Source organism: Acinonyx jubatus, chromosome A2 (assembly GCF_027475565.1).
Source record: "Acinonyx jubatus isolate Ajub_Pintada_27869175 chromosome A2, VMU_Ajub_asm_v1.0, whole genome shotgun sequence".
NCBI lineage: Eukaryota > Metazoa > Chordata > Mammalia > Carnivora > Felidae > Acinonyx > Acinonyx jubatus.
The window spans coordinates 108,764,102-108,780,307 of record NC_069383.1 but is presented as its reverse complement, the minus strand read 5'-3'; the positions used below and the strand labels follow the sequence as shown (position 1 = coordinate 108,780,307).

Here is a 16,206-nt window from a genome sequence, read left to right as displayed (position 1 = left end):
GACACAGGAGGCATTAATTGGAGTATCATCCACCTCATTATTGTGCCCCTTTGAAACTTCCTTGGGGATTTTAAGATAGATGGGTCTTCTTGCAGCTGCGTCTTTATACCCACAGAGCTGAGTATAATTTCCACTTGATTACAGCTAAAATAGTCTTTAAGATGAAGTTTCCTGAAATTATTTAAAATAAACACAGATGGGAAGGGGGGGGAAAGCTGTAATGAGGCACTTAAAAAATAAAGTGAGCATTTTCTTAAGAACAAATGGGATTTTGCAGTCTTGGAGAGACTGCAAGAAATATGTTTTTGGTTTTTTTTTTTAAGTCTTTGAAATGGAGGGGGTCCTTTTAAACTGCTTAAAATGTTTCTGACACCGAACGAGGCTTTGCTCCCCATCTCTGTGTGTTTTTGCCGTATTTCTGACTTCGGAATATGTCTTCTTTTCTTCCAAGGACTTGGAGATCCTTTCAGAATGCCGGAGGAAAGTTCTCCCAGGCAGACCCCACAGAGCGTTCCATACCAGGACCTGCCTCACCTGGTCAATGCCGATGGACAGTACCTCTTCTGCAGGTACTGGAAACCTACGGGCACACCCAAGTAAGTCTCCCCCTCCCCCCCTGCAGAATGCTGCTCCAGACGCACTTGGCTCCATTCACGCTGGCCTCTGCCCTTCTTCCTGTAGCATACCCTTCGGGACTGCTTTCTTCATGACCTACTTCACATACGTTTTAACGTCAGGCACAGCAGTGCCCACAAAGATGAGATTTAGACTTTATCATTTTTTTTTTTAAATTAAGAAGCAGGAGTTCTATTTTCATTATAACAACCAGGATACGGATTCTACCGTATGGCAGTTTTCAAAAATTCCACATGACTTTATTTTTTGTACTGGACTTGATTTCCTGTTGCAAGGGCATTCCTTTGAAATCAACGCCGACAACTCCAGAAAGCCACCTAAGCAGATAAGAACATCAAAACTGTATATATAGTAACCTTTGTTCTGTCTTCCTGTTTGATTATGAGCTTCAGAGGTGTCCTACGTGTATAACTAGGGAGAAAGGGGTCTGGGTATTTCCTTCTGATTTCTTGCCAGCCCAATTACTTTGTACATTTTCCATCAAGGATTTGTCTTGCTGTTAGAAAAGGCGTTGGGACGATACACCATAAGACAGCTGGTCGCCTGCTGCTCCCCTTCTCTTGTACGAAACAGGGAAAGCCCTGCTTGTTTATGTTATTCGGGGAAAGGAATTATTGGTGGTAACCATTTGGCCTAGTGACGAGTGAGCATCTCCTGTTCCATGGATGTTTACCTGTCTCCCAGGCCTCTTGTCTCCCAGGGTACACGGTGTGATGTAGATTATAGCTCTCTTTGTGTCTCAGTAATCACCCAACCCTAGCACAGCTATAGCATTTCTCCTGTTTTTCAACAAGGTGTATATAATCCAGGTAGCTGCACGTTAAAAACACAGAGATGTGGACTTTTAAAGACCCGGTTTAAAACCATAGCTTCAGGGCAGCTGTACAAACTGCCTATCGTAATGGGCTGTTAATAGTTCCTACCAGTTCTGGCAATATCTTTCTTAAAGATATCCTCCAGAAGAGAGCGTGTGTCTCTGCATATGTGTCAGATGGAGACAGAGGAGAAGAGAGGGAAGGAGGGAGGGAGGAAGGGGGTGAGGAGAGAGAGAGGAGAGAGAGAAAGAGAGAGAGAGTTGTCAAGCATCGTCATTAATTCTCCATTCTGACTTACTCTCCACTCTGACTTATTTGGCTGTACAGTTGAGTGTTCTTGGTTTAACTTCTGAGAACTGTGTGGTATATGGGGCATTATTTGATCGATATACAAAAAGAGGACAAAGAATTGAAAGTAGGCATTTTTATTGTCCAAGTCCTAGACTTTGGGGGCTTTCCTCGGTTGAGTGGGGAGGCTGTCCTAGTTGGAAGTCAACGAAATAAAGAGGACCTTTGGTCTCCAAAGGGGGCGGCGCAGGGAGGTGGGTGAGTGGGTTGGGAATGGCCAACTGGCTGCCCTTCCTTGGCTGTGAGTGGTTTTCACAGTCTCCACGCTGACATCACCTTGTGGGGAGGTCTCTCGGTTCCATTGCTTTTGCTCCACTTAGATGTGCCAAGCCCCCAGTAGCTTAAACTGAGCTGTCTCTGGGAAATCAGTGTCTGCACTGTGGTGGCCGCCGATGGCAATAAGAAGGTGGGGTGGGTGGTTGAGGCATTTGGGCCCTGGGATTTGGAAGAGAACTGTGATGGGAAGGCCACCGGCCTACCTACTCTGCCTCTACCCCCTGGAGATGATTCAGGTCAATAAACACCCTTTTGCAGTTGGGGCCAATGTCAGAGGTAATGTTTAGGCGATTTCACAACCAGCCCTGACCCATCAGAAAGTCCTGGAGGCCTCCGGAAACAGAAGTTAACCCTGTGTCTGCATCTCTGTATATCAAATAGGGTGAGGGGTTCCTGGAGGAGGGATCATGGCAGCCAGAGTGGTGGGGAGCAGGGGGGTGGCCTCAGGGCAGAGGTTTATGCCAACTGAAATGGAAGCGTGTCCATGTCTGAATAACTGAGACCAGCTGCTTGGGCAGATACCAGCCACTGTGTGGGCCTGCCTTCTTGCATGCTCTGGAACATCTCTGCTGTTGAGTTTCAACACCATTGCCCGTTGCTTTTAGGAAGGGAGAGGGGACCTCAGGTCACCCCTGACTCCAGTCCGTCCCTTCCAGGGAGTGTCCTAAAGTCCCATTCCCAGTTCAGCTCCAGGCCTTCTCTACTCCACCGTCTGTGGGGAAAACCCAGACAACTGTCACCTTTCCCTCTGTTTTTCCACTCTGCTCCATTTAAAAAATAATCTCCCTCCCAGAGGACCTGGAGACCTCAGAAGCCACCCTGGGTGGCGTCTTTCAGAGCGGGGTCTATGTACACCTCTATTAGCCACACTGCTTTGGGTTGGTTTTTTGGTCAACAAGTTGCCTCCAGCTCCTTAGGCCTGCCTCAGAGCGCCTGAAACTTTCTGGTCCCGAGACCAGCTCTGCAGGTGGCTCAGAGTGACACTGGGTCACAGGTGTCAGCCATAGCTGAGAAACCGGCCAAACCTGCTTATGGAATCAACTTAGGTCCTTATACATGCCAGCCTCTCACGCTGGACCCTGAGAGAGAAGAAGGCATTTCTTGGGAGTGTCATTATGATGTGTGTGTCCAAACACAATGCTGTTTTTAGTACAGCAGGCCAAAGACTCCATCTTTAACTGTTTTGCACCCAAGATTTTTAAGCCTACATTTGGCAGTGTCAAGGCAAATTCGGGTTCAGCTAGTGGTGTTTACAGTGTAACAAATGTTAGACTTAAGGTATAGCAGAATTATCTTATGTTCATTGAGTATCTCCTATTAATTGAGTATCAAATATGTTCTGGGGTCTGGTTTAGGCTCCCTACCTACATGATCTCATCTTAACTTGACATCAGCCTGTGAGGCCAATGTTATCATTACCATTTCCTATTTTACACATGGGGGCACAGGCCCAGGATGACCCAGGTAGGGTAGCTGGATTCAGTTCAGATTCCTCTGGCTCCCAGGTCAGTTGCTCCTCTTAATGCACCACTGTGGAAGGCAGACTTTCATCTCTGTAAGTAGCGTCTTCCTGATAAATTCTGACATTTTCCATCAGGGTTGAAGACCACTTCACCCTATGGTAAGGAGTAATAGAATAATGAATTCTCCCTGATTGTTGGCTCACAATTACTGAAAGTGGGAAATCAGTGAAAGATATGTCTCCATTCTGAAACTAGAAATCTTGCGATGCCCTGGGGGAGTGGCTGCTTGATCCAGATTCAGTATCTTGGACTTTTAAAGTACTGGTCCTTCAGCAAATTTCCAGCAATCATGTCGACAGAAAGACGGAGACTATAGCACCTTTGAATTCAGTCCACCAGGTGGTCCTCCTTAGTCCAATAAAAGATGACTTTAAATTCGCTTCTGAATGTTCGTTAGACATGCTCGGAACAGTGAAGGTGTTCCTGTCCCACGCGGCGAATGGCCGGCCGGCTGGGGAGAGGCTGGGTGGTCAGAAACCGTACTCAGTCTGAGGACATGAAGCCTTCCTTTGATTCTGTATGACAAGGAAGGCCAGGGAGCCCCCCTACAACTGTGTGGTTGTGCAGCTGAGGTCTCCACCAGACAGTTCATTCTAAACATGGGCCAGAGCATGTTGGTCTGGTGATCAGCAGGGCCACCATGAAGTTGTGTGTGTGTGTGTGTGTGTGTGTGTGTGTGTGTGTGTAATATACCCCTCGGTGCCCTTCTTCCTTCTCTAAAGCTGCTACTTCCCTCCTGTGCACTTGGTCTCTGGGCCACCCCTCACCCCCAAAGGGCTGACAGGCTTTCCTTTCTGTAGCTGCTGTTGGGATAACAGCTGGGAGATTGAGGGAGCTGTTTCAAAGTGCGGCTGTCCCCGGTCCCTCTGCTTGCAGAGTCCTGATGCCAACACCCTGCCTGGAGAACCTCTGCAATTCACAAACGACTCATTTTTGAAAGTTTCACTTAGCATTTTGTTCCAAATTTCCCTACATTTTCGGAGACGTTCCAGAACATAAGCCCTGGAGTTCCTTCCACAGACCTTCCTGGCTCTGTGTTTTCTCCCTTTCTTGCCTCCGACTTCAGGTTCAGTAACCTGGCTTTTCCCTCCAGTAACCAGGCAGCCACCCCCTCACATGGATGCCACTCCTCTCCCCTCCTGGTTCCAGCAGTCTGAGCTTCCTCCAAGGCAGTCTGCAGTTGGTGTGGTTTTCAGGACTTTCCTCTGGGTGACATGGGGGTCAGGGCTGGGAGTGGGATCCTCCCCAAGTTCTCAGTCTTGGCCATTGTCAGTGGATCTAGAAGCAATAAGCCAAAGTCCTAACTCTGGCTGCTCCTTTCCTTATTCCTTATTCCCCAAAGTGGGGCTCAGCTGATACCCCCTACCTCTGCCCTGGGTCACACTGATCCCTGTGTCCTCGAAGCCTCAAAACCCTGTAGCTGAATTTTTGGGCAATGCCACCTTAGGACACTTCCTCCCAACTATGCAAATTTACCTGGAAAAGAGGTGATTTCCCGGAGCTGGGAATGTCCTCATGATGTCCTCCTCGTGTCAGCCACCAGCCCTTTGGGTGTGGTACCAGTGGTTCCAGAAGCTAAGGGCTCCTCCCAGCCAACTGGATCCAGCCCATGGAGACGCAGCATCTCCATCGTCTGGCTGGACATAATTTTGACCCCCTACTGCCTTCTGGAATTTCCTTCTCATAGGTCAGACTGACTTTTCCTATGTTCCCCTCACCCTTTGGTTTCCTAATCAGGTTGGAAGTCACTTATTTAGTGCCTTCCTCCACGCCCCCTAGCCTATGGCATTGGTTCAGTGCTCTGAGCAACATTGCACGAGTTCTGCTTACATCTTTGGGTGTTTCTGTGCGTTCCCTGCTGACTCCTGCAGCCCTCATGACCTCTCTGAACTCCTGCCCCCTGGGTGACGAGGTGTTGCTGCATCACTTGCCTGTGGTTGCTACATCCTCAGAGTGAACCAAATCACATCCCTTCTTTGTCCCTAAGAGGAGCCATTTTGAACTCCATTCTGTTGGTCTTTGTGGGTGTGAGAACAGGCAGGCATCCCCCCCCGCCCAGCCCCTTGAACATTCCCCCTGGCTGTAAGGCTCTGGGTTAGCTCTTGGGCTCTTCTGAGCCTCTGTAGCAAGACAGGCTCTGAGGGTTTATCTCCCTGCTCTTTTTGTTCAGCCACAGTCTCGCTCCCATTCAACCAACCAGTGACGTCAACGGTTTTTGACATCCACATGTTCCAGGCATTGTGTTGGGCACCAGCGTGGGGAGAGACTGCTTTGTTTGATGAAGGGGTGGGGGTAGATGAACATGTGGATAATTATGATGTGATGTGGCAAGCCCATAGAGATAGGACCCCTGCTAAGCCATACAGAGCCTTTGTGCAAATTAAGAAGGGAGTCCATCCATGAAGACATAGCCCCTCAGGTGTGTGGCTTGGGAGGCAGAACATGGGCTGGGTTCCAGCTCCTACTTCCCTCTTTACCCATGCCCTCGAACAGCACTCCACATGCAGGAAGGGCATGCCAGGGGAGGGGGCTGGGGCAGGAATGCATGGGCTGCATGAGAATACCAGCAGTGGTATTACTGGGGCAGAAGGCACCAGGTGGACAGTGGCAGGAACCTAAATGAAGCTAGAGAGGTAGAATGAGGCCATTCCCTGGGGGGTGAGATGGATGGGGGGGGGGATGCTGCAGGTTGAGCTACAGGCTCAAACTTGAACCTTCGGGGGTGGGGGGAGCCCAGTGGTTTTAAGCCAGCAAGTGCTGTAGGCAGACTTGTAACATGGACAAATGGTGGTTGGAGGTGTTTGCCACAATCCAGGGGACAGGTGAGGAGGGCTGAGATCCTGCAGAGTAGTGACAGCATGTGATAGCAGTGGAAGGACTAAAGTTGCCTGCTCCTGGTGATGATGGCAGGAGAGGTGGGGGAAGGATGGCTCCCAGGTGTCTCCCCAAGGGACAGGCACATAGGGAATATGGGGGTTCTCCTTCCCAGCAAACACCTTTATTACCTCTGCTCTCAAGATACCTGCTCTACTCTCTGACAGTGAGGACAGGTGGGACCACCTACCCTGTGGGACACCTCATTGGAGCACCCCTGGAATAAATCAGTGGGACAAATGAAGGAGAGAGAGCATGGACAAGCCAACCAAATCACCAGTAAAATATTAATGACAGGGACAAGTTCATTTTCATGAAGGTGAGAGAGGAATCATGTCTTACACTGGCGCTTTGCAATGAGGACTCGAAAATGAAGCACCTTTAATTTAATGTGTTGTTTTATGAAATTTACACCTAAGCTCCTGGAAAGCGGATATTACTCTGCATTTAGAGCAACAACACTATTTTTGATCAGATTGATCAACTTTACAGTAGCAGTTCAATTTTTTTTTTTTTTGCCTATTTAAAAAATTTCTAAAAGTTTTTTTCTCTTGTATGAAACTGTTGTTTCTCCTTCTGATGCCTCTGCCTTTGTTATAGCATAGGAAACTGCCTTATTTTTACATAGGGATCTCTTCTGGGCGCTTTTTTTTTTTAAAAGACTCTTTGGATAGCAAAGATCTTTTGATGACCAGGGGAAAGGCCGGCTGCTATTCTTGCAGTTGATTTTTCCAACAGCTTCGTCAAGGGATAATTTCTTCCAGTTGCTATAAGAATGTTCTGCAGATACAAATCTGGCTTTGTTTTGCAGTGGAGTCTAAGAAAAAAATAGCCAAATAAACTGCTTCCTGAATAGCCCCCATTGTCCACCATCGTCTATTTATTGGCACCTTCTAGGTTTAGATGTTAATCCCAGATGCACTTTGTTTTTGAGTGCAAATCCGACCATCAGTGATTGTGTAAATGGAGGAAATGGTCTTCTGTGGTGCAAATTTTTACAGCTGAGATTACAGGACAACCCTTGTCCCATATTTGAGGGTCATCCGAGGTTCTTGTTGGTAGGACGTTCCTTTCATTTCACACAGCCTTGTTCATAGCGGGTGGGGGTAGGGATGCTGATGGTGGTCACTGACGGACTGGGAGTGACATTGTTCTCTCTGTGTCAGAGACACACACAGCAGGGGGCTGTGTGTAGCTAGGAGGTCACAACAAGAGCTGTGAGCTGTGTCACTCCACTTGGAGCTGCCCCCCCCCCCCTTTCACGTTCATCACCAGCTCCCAACATGCCTCTCCTGCACCTGCTGACCATTCATTTCCTCTCTTGGCCGCCCAGCAAATCCTCCTGTATGCAGTGGTGAGAAACCATGCCTCACCTTCCTCAAAAAGGTGTAAAGGAGCTGTTTCTCCTGGGCTCACAGCTCCATCAACATTCTGGAAGGAAAAGGAGGAGGGAGGGTGGGAGGGAGCAGGGAGGAGGGGAGAGGAGAAGGGGGAAGAACAGAAGGAAAGAAAGAAGGTTTGGAAAAATACATCTTCAGTTGATGTTAGGATTGAGGGGAATTAGACCTTCCTTTTCCTTGAACACGTTTCCCAAACCAGAAATATGGGGCAGGATTAATAGAGATCAGGATGGAAATGGGTCACTTTGTGAAATCACACCTGTGCTACCTGCAGGGCACTCGTGCCTCTGTCCCCTTGCATTGTTCTCCCCAGAGAGCAAGTGTCAGTGGAATGGCCTGTCGTCATGTCCTTGGTGCTTAGAATAGTGGCCTGCCTTCAGCAGGAGCTTAATAAATGTGTGTTAATGAGTGAATGAATTGCTCCCAGAGAAGAAAGGGGCGTGAGCCAGTCACTGGCACAGTGTCTTTCTTCTGGTAGAGGAAGTCAGACTTGAGTATTAAGGTCCTTAGAGTTCTCCAGCTCTCCCTAACCCTGGGGACTTCCCCTGAGTAGGTGGCAGAGGGTTTTAGGGGGTTAGAGTCTGTGGACCTTTTGACATCATGGCTACGTTAAGTATATGCACTTTTCTGGAAAGGAAGACGTATCACAGACTCCATCAGACTCTCGAATTGGGGGTGGTCCCTGCCCCCAGGGCTCAGTGCCAGCCTTATCATTTTATCAATGGGAAGACTGAGGCTCAGAGAGTAAACATGAAGTCACCTAGGGGGCTGGTGTGGGCCCGGGGGCTAGCTCCTGACTACGTTCTTGCCTCTGTGACATGCCATGTCTCAGGAGTTGTTGACCCCATACCTTCTCCTTCTGGGTTGAAACCACAAGGCAGCCCTTCACGGTGGGGATTTCAACAGATGGGAAGTTTGGGGCTGGGCTTGGGGAGGTCTTAACTGGCCACCTCCCTCCTCACTGCCGGAAGCTGTTTGATGACATCTACATTTTGGGGGCTCTGTTTTCTGTGGTTAGAAGCATGTGGGCACCTAGGCAATGCCCCAGGACTCTGAGTAATGGACTTCAGAAAGGTGGCAAGAGACTCATTTAGAGGACCCATGAGATGGGGTGGCAGAAGGGGGATGAATTCTAAGAGGGGGAAAAGAACAGACAGCCTCTAGGAGAATAAGAGAAGCATGTGTGAAAGGAGGTATGGGGCCCCCGAATACAGAGGGGGGAGGGAAGGGGAAGGACAGAAGGAGAAAGAGCTTGAAGACAATTAGAAACCACCATCTTTGGTCTCAGGAAGCCTCTGGTTAGTCTCACCTTGTCAGGGCAGGCAGTTTCCCCAGGCCACTTGCAGGCCACTGGATTAGAGACGAAAGACCCCTGGCTGGGAAATTGCTGCCTTTAGACATTTTGGTCAGTTGATCCCTGAAGGGACGTGTTTCAGGGAAGACTGGTCTGTCTGGGACACAAAGCATCCCAGTATAGGGAGAACAGTGTAGGCCATGGAGCCAGACTCTGCGGGGAACAGACTGGGTCCACTCAGACAAGGCATGGGGCCATAGATTCGCTGCTTGACCAGTCTCTGCATCTTTAAAATAGGGGAGACCAGCACCTTTCCCTAGGGTGCTTGTACAGGTTAGATAGATGCGTGGGAGTTCACATCTGGCACACTGTAAGTGACATGTGAGTGTGAGCTCTTACTGCTTAGTTTGATCTCTTTGGCTGCCTCTGCCATCAGTCTGGCAGGCTGCGAGGAAGGACTGTGTGTTGGGCTTGTTTGTTACCCACCATTGTCCCTTACTTCCCAGCACCCTCCTGGCAAGCATCAGCCACGAAAGCCCTAGAGTGAAAGCAATACTCATACATCCCACCTTTACTGGTCTTCCCCATGACCCCAGGCTGCAGGCTTTCCCCCACTCTTCAGCTTATTTACTGGCTTTTTTTCTTAGCAGTTCAAACTCAATTCTGTTTTGGGGCACCTGGCTGGCTCGGTCAGTAGAGTGTGCAACTCTTAATCTCAGGGTCCTGAGTTGGAGCCCCATGTCAGGTATAGAAATTACTTTAAAAAAAACCCTCAGTTCTGTTTCAGTGAGATTTCAAACTCCCTAAATGACAGAAGTTAATAGAAATAGACGCTGGATGGGGCACCTGGGTGGCGCAGTTGGTTTAGCATCCAGCTCTTGATTTTGGCTCAGGTCATGATCTCACAGCTTGTGTGTCGGGCTCTGTGCTGACAGCTCAGAGCCTGGAGCCTGCTTCGGATTCCATGTCTCCCTCTCTCTCTGCCCCTCCCCGCTTGTGCCCTGTCTCTCTCTGTCCCTCAAAAATTAAAAAAAATGTTAAAAAAAAATAGACACTGGATGTTTAATCTACAAGGTAAACAAAACAAGAAAACCGTGAGAAAGCCATTGGTGGTGAAATTCTTTTTGAGATAACACACAGTTAGGACAATGAGATGCTTTTATCTTGTGTAAAGCTTCCGCGAGTGACAGCATTTAGGTACAGTCTCACTGGCAGGGAGGCCAAACCTTCATGAGCAGGGCTGGAAGTCTGTGCCAGCAAACTTCCATAGAAGCATCCGCTCCATTTTCGGTAGTCTGTGTCTTAAGACGTTCCGGTCTTTGGCACGTGTGTCTCCATTGGTCCTGAATGCGTCAGCACCGTGTGGAAACATTTCTAATTGCAGGAGATGAGATTACTGGTACAAGTGCCGTCCTGCCATCTATCCGGAGTGGCCAGGGCCGTCGGGGGCGCCTTTGTAATCTATCGCTGTGTAACCCCATTTACTTAGCTCACAATTCTAATGGATTGGCGATTTGTGCTGGGCTCAGCCGGGCAGATGTTCTGCCTTGGCTGGGCTTCTTCATGCATCTGTGGTCAGCTGCGGCCTCTACGGTCACTGGTGGGCCAGCCAGGGGCTCCCTGGGCTCCGATGGCTTTACTCATGTGTCTGGTATCAGGACGCTATTGGCAGGAGGACCTCGGTTCTTCTGCATGTGGTCTGGCACCCTTTAGTGGGCTAGCTCAGATCTGTTCTTAGGGTGGCAATGTTTCAAGAGCAGCAAGAGAGCAAACCCCAATGTGTGGGTGCTTTTCAAGTTTCTGCTAGTGTCAGAGCTAGTGAGCCCAGAGGTGGCGTATGAGGGCACATCCAAGGAGCGAGGATGAGGGCAGGGCCTATTTTGAGGCCACTTTTGAAATTCTACTACATGGAGAAAAGCTCTTTGTCCTAAGAGTCAGAAATGCAGCCTTGAAGTTTTGTTTCTGCCTCTGCCTCTGAGTAATTCTTGACAAGGTATCATCTCTTAGACTTTCGGGCAAGTTCCCGGAGACTTTTGCATTTTCTGTAACTCCAGGACACTTTGCATCTTGTGATGGTAAATAACCCCTGAGCTTTTCCAGGGCAGAAGTCATGTTTACTCTTATTCTTCCTTCTCCAGCGCTCCCCTCCTTGTAGAGTATCATGCCTGGCACAAAATAAGGGATCTAACTGTGTTTGTTGAATGAATAAATGAACTTCTCATATTTAGAGTCAGGTAATTGGGTTAGATGATTCTCCAGAGTCCCTTCTGGCATGGTTTTCTAGGGAAAGGACAGACTGTTTCCACAGAGGATAGATCAGAGGGGCTTTTTTGTTCAGGAAATGGAGCAGCAAAATCCAGAAGTATCCCAGAAGGAGTCAATAATAGCTAGAATAAGAATATTCCCTGTAGGTGATCCCTTGACATAACAGGGGGCTGTGTTTTCGCCAATTTAATGCAGAGGTAAAATCCTGTATGTGAAAATGCACATACGAGTGGGGCCTGCAGGACAGCAGAAGGGGTTTTCCACTTGAGCACTGACATCAGCATAGACACCAGAATCTGGACGTGAGTGAGGTGTGCCTCCTCTTTTGACATGGGGAAATGATTCCGCAGTACTAACTGAGCTCCAAATGCAAACTCGGCACCATGCCAGACAGCAAGGGAGGGTTCATGGTGCGGCATGGAGGTTCGGGCCTGTGGGAGGGCAGACCTCCAGTCCCACGAGTTCCTCCTGGACACCTTGCGTGTGCATTACCCCGTTCTAGTTTGGCAATATGGAAATGAAGGGGCTCTGTCTCTGCCTCCAAAGGCATCTGTGCATGTGTACTGAGGACACCATTCCGGGCACCGTGGGAGTTTGCTTGTGGGGGCCACCCTGTGTTGGGGCCTCAGAGAAAGGTTAGGTGACGCGAGCTGACTCTCGAAGGTGGAAAGGGGCATTCCGGGCAGTGGAGAGCACTTTCATACAGGCATGTAGGTATGTTCTGGAAATGACAGGAAGTCTTCAGAAACTGTAAAGTACATGGCAGAAGATGATTTTGGAATGGTTTGTTTGGGGGCCAGGATTTGAATGGCTGTTGTATTTGCTTGCTAAGGCTGCCATAACAGAATACCACAGACACAGTGGCTGAAACAACAGAAATGAAATTTCTTACGGCCCTGGAGATTTGAAGTCCAAGCTCAAGGTGCTGGCACAGTTGGTTTCTGGTGAGAGCTCTCTACCTGGCTTGTAGACAGCTGCCTTCGTGTGGTCTTTCCTCTATGCGTGTGCATTCCCGGTGTCTCTTTCTCTTCTTATGAGGACACCTGTACTATCAGATAAGGCCCCAGTCCTTATGGTGTCATTTAACCTGAATTACCTCCTTAAAGGCCTTATCTCTAAATACAGTTAGATTGGAGGTTAGGGCTTCAACATGTGAATTCTGGGGGGGTGGGGAGGGGACACAACTGTTTGTAACAGCTGTATTTGACATGCTTAGGGACTGGGATCTTATTGTGCAGGCTGTGTGGGAGCCATCATAGAGGCAGGGGTCCCGTGCAGTTGGTTATTGTTTACAGTCTAGAACATTCAAAGCAACTGGAAGATCTTCCATGGCTGAACTTGGATGAGGATCCTGGCTTTTCACATTTTTGCTTCTCTGTGGTTTCATGGTAGATGCCCCAGCCTGTCTGAAGTTGCTGTGGATTTACCTTTTGCCTTGATGTCTTGTGTCTAAGACCATCTAGTCTCAGCAGGTCCCATCGGCCAGCTGGCTCAGACACAGGAGTGGGAACATGCCAGGGATAAACTGTGTCTTTACAGAGTCAGGGCACTGTTCAGACCCGGTGTTTACCTGCTCTGTAGCCATTCCTCCTTATGTCTCACTGATTGTTGTCCCCAGAGGTACAATTCATGATTGGTTTCTATCAGGTGTGACTACACCATTGCCTTCCTTGGGTCATTTGCAGCCAGGGCTGGCTATAGGCCTGGTCTTCTTATGACACTTGACTATGTCAACTTATGACACTAGAAAAAGAAGAGCAAATTAAACCTAATGCAAGCAGAAGGAAGGAAATAAGATCACAGCAGAAATGAATGGAACAGAGAATGGAGAAACAATATGTAAAATAAATGAATCCAGAATCTGGGTGTTTGAAAAGATCAACAAAATGGACAGATCTTTAGCTAGATTGATCTAGAAAACGCAGAAGACTCCTATTACTAGTATTGGAAATGAAAGAGGGAACAGTGTCACCAATCTTTCATGAATACAAAGGATTAGAAAAGAATACTATAAACAACTGTACGCTGATAAGTCAGATAACTTAGAGGAAGTAGACAAATTTCTAGAAAGGTGCAAACTACTGAAACTGACTTGAGAGAAATAGAAAGTCTGAATCGACTTACAATAAGTAAAGAGCCTGAATTAGTAGGCAGAAAACTAGCCACCAAGAAAAGCCAAGGCCCAGATAGCTTCACTGTTGAAATCTACCAAACATGTAAAGAATGAATATCACTTCTTCACACAACTTTCTAAAAGAAGACAGAACACTCCCTAACTCATTCTAAGTGGCTGCTGTTACCTGGATACCAAAAGCAAACAAAGATGTACAGGAAAAGAAAAGTACAGAATATTTCCTATGAATATTAATGCAAAAACCCTCAATAAAATACTAGCAAACTGAATCCAACACCATTATAACAGATTTATACACCGTTACCAAGTGAGGCTTGTCTCAGGAAGGCAAGGGTGGTTTGATATCTAAAAATTAATTACTGCAACACACCATATTGGTAGAATAAAGAAAGAAATCATTTCAAAATATGTAAAAAAGTATTTGACAAAATCTAGCCCACTTTCATGATAAAAACGTGCAAGAAACTAGAAGGGACCTTCTTTAACCTGGTAAAGGGCAATGACCAAAAACTAAAGCCAGCATCACACTTAATGATGAAAGACTGTATGCTTTTTCCCTAAGGTCAGGAACCAAACCAGAGATATCCATCTCCCCACTGCGATTCAACACTGTATTTGGAGGATCTAGTCAGGGCAATCAGGCAAGAAGAGGAAATAAAAGACATCCAGATTGGAAAGGAAGAAGTCAAACTATATTTGTAGATGACATGACCTTGTCTGTGGAAAATCCTAAAGAATCTGCTAAAAATCTATTATAACAAATTAATGACCGCAACAAGATTGCAAGATACAACATGAATATATACAAATCAATTGCATTTTCACATACTTGCATTGAATAATCTGAAAATGAAATTAAAACAATTCCATTTACGAGAGTATCAAAGAGAATAGAAATATCTAAGACTAAATTGAACAAAAGAAGTGCAAAACTTATACTCTGGAAACTGCATCACATTCTGAGGGAAATTAAAGAAAATCCAAATGAGTGGCAGACATCTCATATCAATGGACTGGAGGACAATATCGTTAAGATGCAGTACTCCCCAGATTGATCTACAGATTTAAGGCAACCCTTATCAGAATCCTGGATGGCTTCTTTCTAGAAATTGACAAGCTGTTCCTGAAATTCGTGTGGAAACTCAGGGGGCCCAGAAAAGCCAAATAAATCTTGTAAAAGAAGAACCAAGTTGGAGGACTCCTATTTTCTGATTTCAGAACTTACTACAAAATAACAATAATCAAGGCAATGTGCTACTGGCATAAGGAATTTGGAGTCCAGAAAAAAAGACATGTCTATGATCAATTAATTTTTGATAAGAATGTCACAATACTTTAATAGGAAAATAATAGTCTTCTCAGCAAATGGTGCTGGGGCAGTTGGATTTCAACATAGAAAAGAATGAAGTTGGACCTCTCCTTATACCACATACAAAAATTAACTAATATCCTAAACGTAAGAACTCAAACTACCAAAATCTTAGAGGAAAATATACGAGTAAATTTCCATGACCTTGGATTTGACAGTGGTTTCTTAAGACACCAAAAGCATAAGTAACAAAAGAAAAAAATTGATAAATTGGACTTCATCAGAATTAAAAACCATTGTGCTTCAAAGTACACAATTAAAAAAGTAGAAAGAGGGGCTCCTGGGTGGCTCAGTCGGTTAAGCGCCTGACTTCAGCTCAGGTCATGACCTCGCGGTTCATGAGTTCAGGCCCACATCAGGCTCTGCTGACAGCTCGCAGCCTGGAGCCTGCTTCAGATTCTGTGTCTCCCTGTCTCTCTGCCCCTCCCCTGCGCACACTCTATCTCTCTCTCTCTCTTTCTCTCTCTCTCAAAAATAAGTAAACATTAAAAAAAAGAAAGAAAGCAGAAAGCCAATTCACAGAATAGAAGAAAATATTTACAGATCATCTATCTTATCAGGAAATTGTATCTAGAATTTAAAAGAACACTTACAACTCAATGATAAAAAAAGAAAATAACCAATTTTAAAAAGTGGGCAGAAGACCAGAGAATATTTCTCCAGAGAAGACATACAAATGGCCAGTGGGCACATGAAAAGATGCTGAACATTAGTTGTCATCAGGGAAATGTGACTCAAAACCACAAGGAGATACCACTTCTCACCCACTCGGATGGCTAGAGTCAAAAAGGCAGACAACAACTCTAGGTGAGGATGTGGAAAAATCGGGATCCTCATGCGCTGCTGGAGAGAATTTAAAATGGTGCAGCCACTTTGGAAAAGCAGTGTGACCGTTCCTCAAAAGGCTAAATGCAGTTACGATAAGACCTAGCCATTCCATTCCTAGGTATTGTACAAAGGCAACTGAAAACCATGTTCATATGTCTACATGAACTCTTGTACATGAACGCTCATAGCAACGTTATTGATAACAGTCAAAATGTAGGGACGATCCAGGGCACCTGGGTGGCTCTGTTGGTCGAGTGTTCAACTGTTGATTTTGGTTCAGGTCACGATCTCACAGTTCGTGGGATCAAGCCCCACATTGGGTTCCATGCTCAGTGTGGAGCCTACTTAAGATTCTTCTATCTCTCTCTCTCTCTCTCTCTCTCTCTCTCTCTCTCTGCCCCTTTGGCCCCCTCCCCCATTTGAGCTCTCTTTCTTTCTCTTTAA

The 16,206-nt window shown here is 46.8% G+C and overlaps 1 protein-coding gene across 6 annotated transcripts in view; it reads left to right on the top strand.

Annotated features, from left to right (window-relative positions):
* Positions 1-16,206, top strand: part of MGLL (monoglyceride lipase) — a 247,223-nt gene that overhangs the window by 128,664 nt on the left and 102,353 nt on the right. For all 6 annotated transcript variants that reach the window (XM_053218848.1, XM_027049803.2, XM_027049801.1 and 3 more), the window contains exon 2: positions 452-596. In XM_053218848.1, the coding sequence (XP_053074823.1) occupies positions 472-596 (125 nt within the window). In that variant the 5' untranslated portion in view covers positions 452-471. The remainder of the gene's footprint in view (positions 1-451; positions 597-16,206) is intronic.